General features: G+C 44.2%; 1 protein-coding gene across 3 annotated transcripts in view; it reads left to right on the top strand.

Moving 5' to 3' along the window:
* The first annotated feature begins 2,121 nt into the window (after positions 1-2,121).
* MED12L (mediator complex subunit 12L) overlaps positions 2,122-17,489 on the top strand; it is a 167,085-nt gene continuing 151,717 nt past the window's right edge. For 2 of the 3 annotated variants that reach the window (XM_035132415.2, XM_060274471.1), the window contains exon 1: positions 2,122-2,393. In XM_035132415.2, the coding sequence (XP_034988306.2) occupies positions 2,295-2,393 (99 nt within the window). In that variant the 5' untranslated portion in view covers positions 2,122-2,294. The remainder of the gene's footprint in view (positions 2,394-17,489) is intronic. The other variant, XM_060274472.1, reaches the window with a different exon arrangement.

Genomic DNA, 17,489 nt, shown 5'->3' with positions numbered 1-17,489 from the left:
CATCACCTTGCCGACAAAGGTCCGTATAGTTAAAGCTATGGTTTTCCCAGTAGTGATGTATGGAAGTGAGAGCTGGACCATAAAGAAGGCTGATCGCCGAAGAATTGATGCTTTTGAATTATGGTGCTGGAGGAGACTCTTGAGAGTCCCATGGACTGCTAGAAGATCAAACCTATCCATTCTTAAGGAAATCAGCCCTGAGTGCTCCCTGGAAGGACAGATCGTGAAGCTGAGGCTCCAATACTTTGGCCACCTCATGAGAAGAGAAGAATCCTTGGAAAAGACCCTGATGTTGGGAAAGATTGAGGGCACTAGGAGAAGGGGACGACAGAGGACAAGATGGTTGGACAGTGTTCTCGAAGCTACGAACATGAGTTTGACCAAACTGCGGGAGGCAGTGCAAGACAGGAGTGCCTGGCGTGCTATGGTCCATGGGGTCACGAAGAGTCGGACACGACTAAACGACTAAACAACAACACCTGCCTTGAGAGACAATGGAGTGTGTCTTTAAGGGTGAAGCCATGAAGGCAAAATGCTGCATTAGCAGTACCAAAGTGACTTCCCTGGGGTGCAAGCCTGGACAGTGTGTATGGAGGTCCTGGGATGCCCAGATGACAAGACCCTGTTCTTGGCCTCGCTGATGTGATCCAAAGGTAAGCAGAGCAATGTGTTTGGCACCAGTTTGGCTACAGAAGCTGCTGGAAGGAGGTGTTCAAAGCGCCATCCAACCATCTTAGGGACTCCACTCTGGATTTGTATAGGGCAGGGGTCCCCAAACTACGGCCCCCGGGCCGGATGCGGTCCAATCGGCCTCCCAATCCGGCCCGCGACGACCCCCGCCGCCCGCTGCCGCCGCCCGCTCTTACGGCGCGCGGCGCGGCGACGATCTAAAAAATCGCCAAAAAAACGCCGAAAATCCTTTGTGCGCATGCGTATGGGCCTCTCCCGACCCAGAAGAGGTCATTTCCGATGCACTTCCGGGTCGGGGGAGGCCCATACGCATGCGCACAAGCGATTTTTCCCCCGCACGGGCGCGTGTGCGCATGCGCACGGGCGCGCACTCCCCCGCCCTCTGGCCCGCTGCGCGCGCACTCCCCTGCCCTCCGGCCCGCCGCGCGGTCGACGCGGCGGGCACCGGCCCACTGCGTGGTAAGTCTGGGGACCCCTGGTATAGGGCTTACTTCTTAGCCTTTTCTTCTCCCAAAGATGTCCCACAAGGCAGCGGAAGTTTAGGATCATTTTTCTTTATCTTAGGTGAGCTACCTTCCCAGGTTGATGAATTCCATCTGCTCCTGTGTTGTAAGCACACCACTATTAAAGTCCCAGGGCAGGTTACAACAATTTCAAACACACCATTAAAAACAGTTGGGAAAACCCCCTTAAAATTACAGAAAAAACGCAATCACAAAAAGAGTGGTTCTACATAGGTGGCACAGTTTTTCTGAACTGACATGGATGTCAAGGAAGTAGAGCACAGGAATATGAATGTGTGCTTTAAAACCACCCCCACAGAGCAATTCCCATAGTACTCTAGGCACTTAATTAAGGTCAGTAATGGATGTGACTTAGTTATCTCTTAACCACATGATTATATTGACGATCAGGTGCATTTTCATGGTCTTCCGACGCTCCTTGGATTCATTCTAGGCCACGCTAGCAATGATGGGTGTGGAAATGGGTGGGACAGTTCCGACTTCAGATTGATTGATGTGCTTCGATCGCGTGTATGTGGAGAACACCCCTCCCGCCCCTATTGACCTTCTCAGTGGCGATTGAAAATCCTCAATAACCTGACCTATTGGGAGGAGGAGGAGTCAAGGGGGTGGTGGGAAGAGAGAAAAACGAAGCGTGGTGCCAGTGGAACTACATCCCTGGTGAAAAATCTTCCGGTGACATTTCCTGAGACTTTGCAGCAGCAGCCGGGGAAGAAACAGCATCACATTAGCTCAGCAGGGGTGGCTGTTTCTTTTGTGTCTCTGGGCACCGAGTCGATTTCATTCCCGAGTTCCTCGCTGCCTCCCTCCCGTAGTTACCGGGCCCTTGGGTGACTGAGGGGGGTGGCCCCCTCTCTCTCGCCTCTGTGCGTTGGCTCGCATTTGTGCAGCAGCAGCAGCAGCAGCCTCCCCGCCGCCTCTCTCCCCCCTGTCGGAGAAGAGCCAGGCCCAGAGGGGGAGCCCGTCTCCGTCTGCCAGCCAAGTGCTGCTCCCTGGCGCTCAGAGGCTGCTCCATCTCCAACTCACTCCCTCGCGCTGCGCTCCCTCTCTCATTCATTTCGCCGGCTAACATGAGAGATCATGGCCGCCTTCGGGCTCCTCAGCTATGAGCAGAGACCTCTCAAGCGCTCCCGCTTGGGGCCGCCCGACGTCTACCCGCAAGACCCCAAGCAGAAGGAGGTAACGGGGAGCGGGGGGGGGGGTAAAGGAAGCTCGCGCTTTCGCCCGTTCCCAGCTAGCGCGCGCTTGGCGAGGGGGAGAAGTTTGCCCGGCGGCTACTTGAGAAGGGAGGAGGAGGTGGGGGGGGGAGGGGGAGGGGAGAAAGGCGGGTGGGGGGGGGCTCTGAGGAAAGAGGACACGCAGCGGTCGGGGCTGCGGACCCATTCTGAAGGATTCCGTCGTAGGACTCGGCTTCTCAGGAGAGCGGAGGGGGCGCACCGGGTCTCCGTGCGCGCGCGCGCGCCTGTCTGCCTGGGCCTGACGCACTCCGGGCTCCCGGAGGCTGTAGCGGCTCCCCGCCCCCTCTCTACCCGTCTTCCCGGCTCGCTCGTCCCTTCAATACACCTCCCTAAACTTTTGAAAAATGTCGGCTCCCGAAAGGGAAGCCTCCCTTTTCCCTACCCACCCTCCTCCGCCCCCGCGCGCACACAAACCCTGACTCGCGTTTGGTACACCTGGGCAAGAACCCCTGGCACCTCGCAAAGGGCTCTCTCAGGTATGAGTAGATAAAGACACCCTTCTTCCAACATGTGGAGAATTGATTTCTGTTCAACGCCCCCTTTCCTCCCACCATACCTGACTTTTTGGGACTACTTGTGTGAGAGGATGGAGGGCCATTCTGAACTAGTCAGTGTGTTTTCCCACTGGAAAGAAGGTGCCTAGGCATCAGGGGTGCCAACCTGAATAAAATATTGGAGGGGGGGGAGGCAAGCCCCGCCCCATATAATTGATCACATGACATGGTGCACACACATCATTTGAATGCCAATGCCCATCAACTGCAGGGTGTGTGTGACCCCTTCAAATATTTTATTGTGGGGAGGGGGCAAAGACCCCTCAGCTCCTGAGAGGTGGCTCCTGTACTAGGCATGCTGGCAGACAGGTATTTCCCATGGGCTAGTGCACTTGACTCAGGAGTCAATAAAGCTCCTCCTCTTCCACTTTCAAAACACACACAGCCACAATCATATGACTTCAAGGCACCTGCTTTTAACAATTAATTGCAACAGCCAGTGGCACTGAATAGTAGCTTGTGATGCTATCTAGATATGCTGCTCTGCAATTAACGTGTAATTATTTCAAGGTGGGGAGGAGAGACTGCTTATTATACAGTAATGGCTACCTGCAAGTTGCTGAGGGATTTGCTTGTTTCCTTCACTCACCTGCTACCAGCTGTAACTAACCTGTTCCCTTCTAAAGGTTCAAGACCACAAGTCACCTGAAAACTATTTCTAGATGGCTAATTTCCAGGTGTTACTGCTGCCTTTGTGTGGCTGCAGGAGGAGCGCGACGTCACTGCAATGTTTCCAAGTCTCTTTCCATGTGGGTAGGCCCTTTCCTCCAATCCAGGGAGAAAAGTGTTGTCGGGAAGGTATGGTGCTTATATGGTACCTCTCTATGGAACTGGACCAGCCCACATGGTAAGTGGCTTGCAAATAATATCCTGCCCCCAAAGCCACTACTTCAATATAAAATTATTGTGCCATCTCTATACATTATGGTGTTTTATAGTAAGCATGCCTGATAAATCTCTCTCCCCAAGGGGATCATAAGTATAAGGGAAACTGGGAAATAGAGGTGGGGGTAAGCACATCTGATTATTCCAGTTACCTTGCCGTATCCAAAATACAGGTGGTGGTTCTGAAGGCTTTGTCGAAAATTTGTGTCACTCAGAACTTTATTATGTAGCTGTAATTTGAGAATTGGCCTTTAGATCTGTTTATTTTTTACTATGGACTTATTCAAATTATGTTGCGGTTCTTATAATATGCATTGTACATTGGACGGGGAAGTTTTACCACATGTTAAAAAATGAGGAATTGTTTCTTATCCAACCAAAACTTTCAACTTGATACAGTAGTTTCGAGTTGCTTTATACCACAACAGTAAATGTGATAAATGTTGCCACTTGCTGATAATTCACTGTTTAGGTTTGTCAGTGTGAAATGTAAGAAGACTTTGATACACGTGTATTGGACTAGGGAACCAAATTTCGTCTTCATTTCTTACACTTGCCAAAGTCAGGTTGGAAAGTGTCTGCAGCGGTTGAAGAAATTTTAATTTCTTTTTGTACTTCAAATTTTCTAAAATGCCTTGTACCGTACATACTTGACAGAAGGTTTTTATTTCTCTACTCAAAAGTTTCTATTTACAGTAACCGTTGTTGTTGTTTAGTCGTTTAGTCGTGTCTGACTCTTCGTGACCCCATGGACCAGAGCACGCCAGGCACTCCTTTCTTGCACTGCCTCCTGCAGTTTGGTCAAACTCATGTTCGTAGCTTCGAGAACACTGTCCAACCATCTTGTCCTCTGACGTCCCCTTCTCCTAGCGCCCTCAATCTTTCCCAACATCAAGGTCTTTTCCAAGGATTCTTCTCTTCTCATCAGGTGGCCAAAGTATTGGAGCCTCAGCTTCACGATCTGTCCTTCCAGGGAGCACTCAGGGCTGATTTCCTTAAGAATGGATAGGTTTGATCTTCTTGCAGTCCATGGGACTCTCAAGAGTCTCCTCCAGCACCACAATTCAAAAGCATCAATTCTTCGGCGATCAGCCTTCTTTATGGTCCAGCTCTCACTTCCATACATCACTACTGGGAAAACCATAGCTTTAACTGTACAGATCTTTGTCAGCAAGGTGATGTCTCTGCTTTTTAAGATGCTGTCTAGGATTGTCATTGTTTTTCTCCCAAGACACAGGCTTTTTTTTTTTTATAATTTTGTGACTACTGTCACCATCTGCAGTGTTCATGGAACCCAAGAAAGTAAAATCTCTCACTGGCTCCATTTCTTCCCCTTCTATTTGCCAGGAGGTGATGGGACCAGTGGCCATGATCTTAGTTTTTTTGATGTTGAGCTTCAGACCATATTTTGCGCTCTCCTCTTTCACCCTCATTAAAAGGTTCTTTAATTCCTCCTCACTTTCGGTCATCAAGGTTGTGTCATCAGCATATCTGAGGCTGTTGATATTTCTTCCGGCAGTCTTTATTCCGGCTTGGGATTAATCCAGTCCAGCCTTTCGCATGATGAATTCTGCATATAAGTTAAATAAGTAGGGAGACAATATATGGAACCATATGGAATGCTAAAAAAGAAGAAGAAATTAAAAGGTTGAACATATTCTTCAAATGTTAATAATAAACGTTAACTGCTATGCTTTATTTGGGAAGAATGCTGACTATTAATAACACTGCTTAGCTTACAGAATAGTTAAATATTATATATTTGAACAACAATATAATACAAACACATTGGCCTGTTGCATAACAGTATAATATAAACACATTGGCCTATTGTTTGCTACCATTTTGTTACACTGTGACCAAATTTGAGAACTGATATGAGTGCACAGCAGGGGTCGCCAATGTGCCTTCCAGATATTGGACTCAAGCTCCCATTATTCCTAGCCAACATAAGCTGTGGCAAGGGATTATGGGAGTTGTAGTCCAGCAACATCTGGAAGGCGCACCACCTTGGCGATCCTAGGCATATAGAATGCAGTTTAATGGTTTTCATATTAGCATGACATAACTGACAGCTTGGAATCCCAGTCTTGTCACTTAGGCCATCTTTACTGTTGTACCACATTCTGTGGCTTGGATTATCAAAAACTGGGTGATGCCTGAGATAGTTATAGTTGTTGTTGTTGTTTAGTCATTTAGTCGTGTCCGACTCTTTGTGATCCCATGGACCAGAGCATACCAGGCACTCCTGTCTTCTACTGCCTTCCGCAGTTTGGTCAGACTCATGTTGGTGGCTTCGAGAACACTGTCCAACCATCTCGTCCTCTGGCACCCCCTTCTCCTTGTTCCAACATCAGGGTCTTTTCCAGGGAGTCTTCTCTTCTCATGAGGTGGCCAAAGTATTGGAGCCTCAGCTTCAGGATCTGTCCTTCCAGTGAGCACTCAGGGCTGCCTGAGATAGTAATCTCTGTAATTATTTTTGATCTCATCCCCACACCCATATCAAAGCCAGCTGCGCTCGTTCGGCTTTCCAAGAGTTGAAGACCTGTGGCCACAGCCAGAGTCTCCAAAGTCTTAGAGTATAAGATTTGGTATATGCAAGAGCTGGCAAATTCAAGAGCTGGCACCTTGGGGAGGCTTGCTGTAAAGAAAAATGTTTTGTGACTCCCCAATTTACTGAACCAAGTTTTTTTTTTATTAAAAACACACACATTGCTTTCATTGGTTTACGTTGTTTCTTGGGAGTATTTCTGTGTGTTTTAGTCTGCTTTTCAATCAAAACAATTTCAAAGTGATTAGATGAGTGGGATGCTTACGTTCATTTTCCCATGATCATCTTGACAAGAGTAAAACAACAACAACATCAAATCTAGGCACACCTGGTGACCTGTGCAAGACCTTGTCATCTTTGCAATGTGATATAATTAGTGACTTTAATTTTAATTTCTGTTTGCAGTAGCAGCAACTTCCCAAACAACAAGGGCCCATGTGGTTAATAATTAAAATGTGTTTCAAAGATATTCCATTTCCTATATACACCGAACCACATATTTTTAAGAATGGTATATGCTTATCACATGGTCTAATCAATGTTGTGGTTGCGAATATTAAAATGATCCAATGCTAATAGAAATGGAACTGGCTCGGGTGTGCATAACTTGTGAAGCAAACTGAACTCCTGTTACTTGCTGCTGAAATCGGACAAATACAGTGGTACCTCGGGTTGCAAACACCTTGGGTTACAAACACTTGTGATGACAGACTCCGCTAATCCAGAAGTAGTACCTTGGGTTAAGAACTTTACCTCAGGATGAGAACAGAAATTGCGTGCCAGCGGCACGACGGCAGCGGGAGGCCCCATTAGCTAAAGTGGTACCGCAGTTTAAGAAAGGTTTCAGGTTAAGAATGGACCTCCGGAACGAATTAAGTTTGTAACCACTGTAATGCTAATGACCTGACATTCTGTACATAGATTTTGTTAAAACATCATTGTTATAAGTAAAGGTAAAGGGACCCCTGACCATTAGGTCCAGTCACAGATGACTCTGGGGTTGCGGTGCTTATCTTGCTTTATTTGCTGAGGGAGCTGGCGTACAGCTTCCAGCTCATGTGACCAGCATGACTAAGCTGCTTCTGGCGAACCAGAGCAGCGCATGGAAACACCGTTTACCTTCCCGCCAGAGCGGTACCTATTTATCTACTTGCACTTTGACATGCTTTCGAACTGCTAGGTTGGCAGGAGCAGGGACTGAACAATGCGAGCTCACCCCGTCGTGGGGATTCCAATCGCCGACCTTCTGATCGGCAAGCCCTAGGCTCTGTGGTTTAACCCACAGCACCACCCGCACCCCTTGTTATATATATACACACTAGTTAAAATAACATTATAGCAATTGAAGCATCTCCTGAATGTAAAAATGTATTCAATTTGTGGACAGTCACTGCCGATGGAGGGGTTATGGTAGCATGTGTGAAACTAATTTGAAGAATCATGGGAGTCTGCATGAGGTCATCCCCTGCAGGGTTCAATGTGGAGTTGCCCCCTTTGGATCTTATAATATCTCTGCTCAGTATTTTCCCATGTGGTGGAATAAATCAGTACAAAGTCAAGATTCGCAACTATAAAATAACCACCACCTTAGAAAACTGGCTGCATTTCCAAATCTCTTACCAAGAGTAAGTCCCTTTGAATTCAGTAGTGGTTACTGTGAGTAAATACACCTTCGATTGGGCTACATTTGTGGAATACTAAATTCAGACCTGCTCTAGTTGTCTGCCAATACTTCTGTGCTAAATTAAATAGGTTGTTTAATGTGAAATGCTGTAGGAGGGAGGATAAACTCCCCAACACTTCTGTCTCTATAAACTGACATGGTTTAGGCTATGCCACATCAGTCCTCTTCCATGCAACAGTGCTTTGAGGAAGTGTTGCTATCTGGACACTTTGCTGCGCTATGTCACTCAAGACATCACTGAAGCAACACAGAAGGGAGTGAAAAACCATTTTTTAAGCCTCTCTTGTACATTGTGAGCTAGGAAAAGACACCAGTGTGGATTCAGATGCTAGGCTCAGTGGGAGCCCTGGCTAGTCCTAAGAACAGCCCGCATCACCACTGGTGCCATGGTTAGATGGAGGGTGTCTGCAACATTGCAGCCCACTCCCAGTTACTTGACAGTAGTTAAGCAGTTGGTAGTGTTTCATTTCTATGAAGACCTTTGGTTTTCTGTATGTGGTGGGTATTTTTGCACTTTAGAAGTACTTTGGAGCATTAACCCAGCCAACAAAGTAGGTACTCAAAATAACGAAAATACAGAACATCCAAATACTGAAGCAGTAAAGTGTCATGGTTGGGACAATGTCATTTTCTTAGTAAACCCCTGGAAAATTTAGTCTGGTAATGAATCCCAGTGTTTCACTGTCTCTGCGTAATTATCCTTTAAAACCATTCCATTCAGAGCTTAAAAGACTGAACTGCTTCCTAAGTTTCAAATGTTGTTGTTGTTTGTTGTTTAGTCGTTTAGTCGTGTCCGACTCTTCGTGACCCCATGGACCATAGCACGCCAGGCACTCCTGTCTTGCACTGCCTCCCGCAGTTTGGTCAAACTCATGTTCGTAGCTTCGAGAACACTGTCCAACCATCTCGTCCTCTGTCGTCCCCTTCTCCTAGTGCCCTCAATCTTTCCCAACATGTGGAATCTGTTTGGCTGATGTAAATTGCCAATGGGCATTGTTGGTAGGTGACAGCTTTATATTGAGGAAGAGGTCCTTGATGGTATATCGATTGTGGTTGAGTCAGAAAGTGGGTAGAGAAAAGTTTCTTCTCCCTCTCTCATAACATAAGAACTCATGGACATCCAATGAAGCTGGGCATTGGGAGATTGCAAACAGCTAAAAGAAAAGTATTTCTTCATCTAGTGAATAGTTAAGCTATGGAACTCGCTTACACAGGGACAGTGATGGCCATCAACCTAGGTGGTTTTAAAAGAGGATTAGACAAATTCATGGAGGACAAGTTAACCCTGATGGCTATCTTCTGCCTCTGCAATGGTAAGCAGCAATGCCTCTGACTACCAGTTGCTGGAAACCACAGGAGGGGAAGGTGCTTTTGTGCTCGAATCCTGTTTGCAGGTTCCTCACCAATGTCTAGTTGGCCACTGTGAGAACAGGTTGCTGGAGAAGATGGGGCCATTGACCTGATCCAGTAGGCTCTTCTTACATTATTTTGTTCTTAGTGTTGGAATACACTGCAATGAATTCTTGCTAGAGTTTGTTGCATGGATTGAATCCTCAGTGTGCCCCCTAATCAGTCAACTTTTGTTGGCTATTGAATTTTTCTCTAAAGTTGGGGGTGCTCTCTATAAGATATTCCCAGGGCCTGCTTGAGAGGATAAGCGTTTCCTACAATTGGTTTTAGGACATTTAAAAATACACTGGAGGGATTTTAGCTTGGAGCTATAGATGACTACATCAGTTATCTTTCATCTTCCCTGCTGGATACGGTATTGCTGTACTGTATCTTTTCCTGAGTACCAGTGTGGCCTTGTCAGTCTCTCTTCACCTCTCTACAGATTCAGGAATACCTGTTATAATTTATTTGATGGATTGCATTGTCTCCAATTGCCTCCCAAAGGACACGATGTCATAGTCGCTGATGGCCTACAGTGCTGGCTAAATTGTTCTGCCATATAGAAGTAAATTTCCCAGAGGCTGGGAATCGGGTATAAATCCCCTTCAAATAGGCTGCAGCAAAGATCCTAAAAATTACACATCAGTTAGTATTTTGGATGTCTGTTCTTAAAATCTATAACTGCTTGCTTCTTGAACGGGAAAATTGGGCAGAGCAAAACCAGGTTGTGGAGAATCTGCCCTGTTCGCAGAAGGTCCCTGGTTCAACCCCCAGCTTAGGCCTGGGACTCTCCCAGGACAGACACTGCTACTTAGGGTAGATAGTAATAAGCTAAATGGAACTATGGTCTGACTCAGTACAGTGGTACCTCGGGTTACGTACCTGATTTGTTCCAGGGTGCGGTTTGTAACCCAAACGAGCGTGAAAGTGTGCTTCTGCACATGCGCAGACCGCGCACGCCGCTTCTGTGCATGTGGCGAAAAATTCTTCTGGGTTTGCAGAGTACGCAACCCGAAAGTGCATAACCCGAAGCAAACGTAACCCGAGATATGACTGTATAAGGAAGCTACTTATGTTGACATAGAAGAATCATCAACATTTTGAAAAGGGGAAAACAGCCTTGGCCAGTGTTCTCTGCTATACCGTTTGATATCAAAATATGTTAAACTAGAAAACAGATGCCTCATCAACCTCGCAGGGATGTCCAACCAGTAGATCGTGATCTACCGGTAGATCCCCAGCTGATCCTGGTAGATCATGGAATCCTTATCATGTACAAAAGGTTATGGGGGGAAAGCTAAAAAACTCTGTGCAATCCTCCCCCCAAAAGCTCAACAACTCTAGGCACTTCCCTCCTTAAAAAAGCTCAACAATTCTGGGCAATCCAGCCCCCCCCAATGCTCCTCCTCCCTCCAATGACAATGGGTAGATCACTGCCATTTTTTTTAATACTGGGAGTTGATCACAGTCTCTTGGGAGTTGGATATTCCTGCATGGATAGAGATTTCTGCAGAATTTTTTTTGCCACATTCGCTAACGTCAGTATTTGACCTTTGAATCTGGGGGAAAAACAAATGCGGTTTCGAGTTAGGGTAAGTTAATGCTTTTAATTTGACAAATGGAAACTCCATATCCACAGAGGTTGACAGGGATGTTTGCTGGCACCCTTTCATTTCTATTCGTATATAGAGAGCATTTCTGAAGAACCACCAAGCCTTATTTATTTTCCACCCTGCCTTCTGAGTTGGAAGATTAGGATTCCTGGCTATGCAGGGAGCCTCCATTGACACACATGGCTCTTGCCTGCAGAAGTTTTCTGGCAACATGTGCAATGTCTGGAGGGTCTCACAGATCTGGTTGGAAGACATCTCCTTACCCCCACTGTAAAAGTGTCCTCTCTTCGGGTTATAGTGCCTAAAGAGGGCTTAGCTCCCAAGTTTAAAACAGCAAACAGCATTTGCTCAGAGATTTTTTCTTATTATTGTTTAGGCCTGGCAAACTGTTTTTCTTCTCTTTAATACTGTATGTGTAAATTTCAAATTAGTTATAGTGTGGCAGCACCTAAACTTTAGAACTCCCTGCTTGTTCACATCAGGCAAGCGCTACCTTGTACTCTGCTACAGACAAAAGCATGACCCAAAATGGTTTTGTATGGGGATATCCCCCTTCCTTTGTGGATCTGGCCTTTGGGTGCATTTTTTTAAAAAATAATGTATTTTATCCTAATTTGCAGCAGTAGGATTCATATTCAAAACCACAAAGCCTCGGTTTTACCAGCATCCTTTGGAATGAAATCAATGCCATGTTTTGTCTTTTGTACATCTTATATCTCACCCATGCACATTCAGGTACACTTTAAGAGGTGAAACTTGTTGTTTTCAATTCTAAAATGAGTTGTCTTTCAAACCAAGGTAAGTATGTTACTTACGATAGCATTATTTGCAACAGGGACTTGCACCCAGAAAATAAGGCAAGCACAACTGCTTGACCATATCTAGGCCATAATTTGATACAAGATTGAACTAGATCTGTGCCTTTATCTAGCATGTGGCAATATTCCGTAATGTTTGGCATTTTAAATGATCTTCTTGTTTTCATGAGAGATGCTTTGTGATGACCTATGGTTTTAAGCAAATAAACTGAGATGGTACAATGTGGCTTTTGTATTGACATGACATGACGGCACTATGTAGTCTAAAAAGCTGGCTTGTGTGGTGCTGGTTTAGGAGTCACTGGAGTCCTGTTGTTGGATCTATAGGGAAAGACAAATGCTTATTTAAATTGTCCATAAAAGAATACAGCCCTTGGACAGGAAAAAGTTCCCCACCCTGATATAGATTATAGAGTTGAAAATATTCTGCAGCAAGTGAAGAAATACTTATTTTGTTCCAGGTTCCTTATTTGGTTTAATAATGTAAATGGAAGTATTTTTCAAGGAGTTGTTAATACATATTACCCAGCAGTAAAAATGCGAAAGGAGCAGGTTTTGAGTATCCCTTTTGCATTGTGTCTCAGTGTTCGAAACTCCCATTGTTCTAGACGCATTTTGCGACAGGGAATTCTATTAGCGCAAGCCGTTTCTGAGCTCTGGGCGCAGTACTGCGCTTAAGATTTCAGATTAAAACTGCAGAGTGGAAGGAAAGGAGGATCTTTTTCTGCCTCCCCACTTCCAGTTACTATCTGAAGACTGGAGAAGAGACCCTCTTAAGAATATTAGGGGGGTGGGCAGGGGAAGGACTAGACCATGTGAAAAAAGAATATAATATTTTACCTGCAGTTCATTCATTTTCAACTTTGTATTCTTGTTATAAAAAAAATGCCTAGACATTCCGTCATTGGGCCCATAACCTACGGTAGGTTTAAGGTGCCATTTAGCTCCTAGCTTCATATCTCAGTTTCTAACACTGGTCTCAATCACATAATTAATTATATGTCAGCATGCCCAACAACTTGGTTCATCTTCTGAGACCTTGGTCCAGCTCCCCCAGCCATCAGAAATGTGGATCCTAAGATCTGGTGCAGAACCCAAAAGGAAGTCTGCCTGGCCTCTTTGCTGCTCACTTTTAGAAAGGAACCACATTTTCTTCCCTAGGGAAGAAATCCGTACCTTAGGATTAGTTTTATGTGGCCATTGCCTTTTTACTCTTCTGTTCCTTAAGATACTGTTTGTTTTTTTATTTTATTTTTTCAAAAAATTTTTATTCATTTTAAACATACACAAAAAAGTAATACAGTAACAAAAAAAAAACATATACAAAGAAAACTACATATACACACAAAAACAAAACAATAAAAGAAAAAAAAAAAGAAAAGAAAAAAAAAGGAAAAAATCACAATTCTGAATCTTTATCCTAATCTTCTTACATCGACTTCCTCTGCTCCCTACTCGCTGCGATTCACTATTAATCACAAATAGCAATTCTAGCTCATTACCCATTTCTTAAAATTACTATATCTCACTCCTCTTTTATAATGTTCTATAATTATATTCATCCTCTATCTTTCTTCACTTTACTTTCATATTACGCTACAATTTCTAATAACATTCAAGATCCCTATTCTTAATCAATTACAATACTATATTTCTTCAAATAACTCTTAAAACTAGTCCATTCTTCTTCTGTCGCTTTCTCCCCCCGGTCACGGAGTCTTCCGGTCAGATCAGCCAATTCCATATAGTCCAACATTTTCATTTGCCATTCTTCCACTGAAGGTAGCTCCTGCATCTTCCACTTCTGTGCGATCAACATTCTTGCTGCTGTTGTGGCATACAAAAAAACAGTAACCTCTTTCTTTGGTATCTCCCCCCCCAAAATCCCCAACAAAAAGGCCTCTGGTTTCTTAATAAACGTATTTTTGAACATTTTCTTTAATTCGTTATAAATCTTATCCCAGAAGTCTTTTACCTTGGGGCAAGTCCACCACATATGATAAAACGTCCCTTCACTTACTTTACATTTCCAACACTTGTTATCATGTGTGTGGTACATCTTTGCTAACTTAACTGGGGTCAGATACCATCTGTACATCATCTTCAACATATTTTCTTTCAAAGCATTACATGCTGTAAATTTTATAGATTTTTTCCACATTTTTCCCCAATCCTGTATCATTATATTATGCCCAACATCTTTGGCCCACTCTATCATTACTGACTTTGTTTGTTCATCCTTCGTTTGCCACTCCAGCAATAAATTATACATCTTAGATAAATTTTTAGATTTCGAATTTAGCAACAATGTTTCCAACTTAGATTCTTCTTTTTGAAAACCTACTTTTTGGTCCATTTTAAACACTTCATTGATTTGATGGTACTGTAACCAATCAGATAATATATCTTTCAACTGGTCATATGGTTTAAGTTTATATTGATCACCTTCCTGTACTAAAATATCCTTATATTTTGGCCATCTGGCTTCCATATTACGCCTTTTAAAGGCTTTGGCCTCCAGTGGTGAAAGCCACCTGGGTGTTTTACTCTCTAATAGATCCTTATATCTCAACCAAACATTTAACAATGCTTTCCTGATTATATGGGTCTTGAAACCTTTATAAACCTTTGCTTTGTCATACCATAAATATGCATGCCATCCATACACATTATCAAAGCCTTCCAGGTCTAATACATCCGTATTTTCTAGCAAAAACCATTCCTTCATCCAACATAAAGCCGCGGCTTCAAAATATAATTTCAAGTCTGGCAAGGAGAAGCCCCCCCTTTCTTTGATACTGTTTGTTTTTTTAAATCATTGTGTATTGTTCTATTCCTGTCGTAAACTGTTTTGAGTTTCTCCATCCCTGTCTTAGATAAAATGTGGTTCCCAGGTTGACACTTTGGGTAAATTTTGTTTCCCAAAGCTGGGAAATATTATGGTTTTCTCAATAGACTAAATAAGCATTCATCAGTGTGTGCAGTTTAAAAGAAGTGTAGGCATATGAAGTTGCAACATTGTGAGGACTTCAAATTGAAAGTGGCAAGATTGTTACTCAGTCCCTTTAGATTTCCAAACATATTATGAAGTCACAAGGAGCATCTTGTGCTATATGTTTACTATTACTAGCTATATGATTAAAAACCCAATATGCAGGTGCTGAAGTGCTGTCATAAAGCACACACACATACACAAATCTACAATGTGATTAGGCTTTAGTGGCCCCAGCTGACACTTTGAAAAGCTAACCTGATAACCCGGCAAAACCCAGTGTAATATGTCACGTGGAGTGCATTACTTTGAAAGTGACAATTCCATCCAGTCGCCCTGTGTGTCTTCAGTAGGAGAGTGCTTGGAAGTCAAGTTAAGTCAAATGACAGCGTGCTCAACCTTTATACTTCATTTAACTGAGCTTGACATTATGTAAACTCCTTGCCTGTCAGTTTCTATGGTAGGGTGCTTGTTAGAATCTGAGTCATGCTGTAGGAATTGGGATAGGGGTGAAGGGAAGCTTAAACCATTTGAAATAAACCAGTTTCTAATCCATAAGAGAACCTGTATCCCTATCTCAAAACTGCAAAGCTTACTCAGAAATGTTTGAGCAGAGCTGGCCCACCAATGAGGCAGGGTGAAGTACGGTACTTGCCTCAGGCAGCGGAAGCGGTACCTTGCCTGCTCCACCAGAATACCCTGCTCTCGCTGGCAAGTGGGAGGTGTTTTGGCTTGTGGCATTGCAGAGAAGCAAAGCAGGAGTGCCCTGGCTCTCTCCTGAGGCAGGGTAAATGAGTGTCAACTTTGGAAGCGGTGTGTGTGTGTGTGCGGTGTGTGTGTGAAGCGGTGTGTGTGTGTGTGCGCGCAACGGCACGCGGGGAGGGTAGGCAGCTGCACATTCCCATTTGGCCTCACGTGGCAAAATGGGATGGGCTGCCCCTGTGTTTGAGACAAACTTTATTGAAAGCTTGCTTGAAAGTACACATTGGCCTGGTTTGCACGTAACACTCAGCCCAAACTATGACTTAATGTGAATCAGAAAGCATGCTGGTTCCCTGTGAGGAAATAATAGCTGCTTGACTCTTGTTCCCCTGCTGCTGCTGCAGCAGCAGCACTGACATTAGCTAAGCCATGGTTTGGCTTAGCATTGCACCTGAACACGGGCTCATGGTTTGTCTTCCTCCATAAGAACCATGGCTTTTTTTCAGCCAGAACTTGCCAGACCTCAGTTCCGGCATCTCTCAAATGGGCTCCATTGCCTTTATAAGAGAACAAGGGAGGCATTCATGGTGAGTTCTGGCACCTCTTTTTCTAGAAAAATAGCACTGATAAGACCAAACTGCAGGAGGCAGTGCAAGACAGGAGTGCCTGGCGTGCTCTGGTCCATGGGGTCACGAAGAGTCGGACTAAACGACTAAACAACAACAACAGCAGCACTGATAAGAATAGCCCTGCTGAACGAGGCTGGTGGCCCTTCTAGTACAGCATCCTGTTCTTACAGTGGTAAGCCAGATACACATAGGAAGCCCCCAAGCAGCACCCAAGCACAAGAGCCCTTTCCCCTCCTGCGGTTCAAGCATGAACTGTAACCTAGGTTTGTTCTGGGATGACTGTTTTACGTTCTTTACTGTAATTGTATTTAATGGTTGTTATTTTGGGGATGATACAACAACACAATTTATTTATATGCCACCCATCTGACTGGGTTGCCCCAGCCATTCTGTGCAGCTTCCAACAAATCAAAACACCAATTACAGCAAAACGTCAAGTATTAAAACCTTCCCTATACTGTGAATGCTGTGTTTAACAACGCTTTATTACTACAGTATATCTGATACTATATGTTGTTAGCCACTTAGGGGCTAACAAGTGAAGAGGATTGGGTTTAAGAAATAAGAACTACCAGTTGAAAGATTCTCTAGCTTTAGTTCAGAGTCTTTGCAAGTGCTGCATGTCAACAATGTATGGTTCAGGTGGCAGCTATGTCTAGTGGTCTAGCCGGCCTGGAATAAGATGAATTTTAAATGTTACAGCAGCCATGTGTATCCAGGGGGCATCGTAGCTAATCTGACACTTAGTGATGTTGTTGTGCCTTTGTGTTGTGTGTGAGGTAGAGAAAGAGTGACTAGCATTTTGTATCTAATTTAGGAAACAGCCGTTAAGCCTATTCTACTTTCAACCCCGAAAGCCTTTAAGGTATCCGAATTCTATTGGCTGACATACATAGATGTGTGTAAGATGGTGGCAGAACATTAAAAAGTCAGTGTTTGTCTCTGTGTATCCTGGAAAATGCTACCCTTTGATGATGAAAGTGAATGTGTAGGAGATTAAGCCTTGATAACATTCGGCCTGGTAGGCAACTTGCTGCAGATAAAAGACAAGTGTTATTCCAAAATACACTGATGTGAAAGACTATGGCGTATAGAGGGAACATATTACTGTTTCAGCATGACATTTTGTGGTATATAATATGCACCAGGAATTTCAATTCCTTCAGAAAGGCATTGAACAAAGTAATTAAAACTTAAACCTACAGCTCGAATAACTT

This window comes from Zootoca vivipara, chromosome 5 (assembly GCF_963506605.1).
Source record: "Zootoca vivipara chromosome 5, rZooViv1.1, whole genome shotgun sequence".
Taxonomy (NCBI): domain Eukaryota; kingdom Metazoa; phylum Chordata; class Lepidosauria; order Squamata; family Lacertidae; genus Zootoca; species Zootoca vivipara.
The sequence above is the reverse complement of the archived record's forward strand: the minus strand, read 5'-3'. Positions and strand labels throughout refer to the sequence as shown.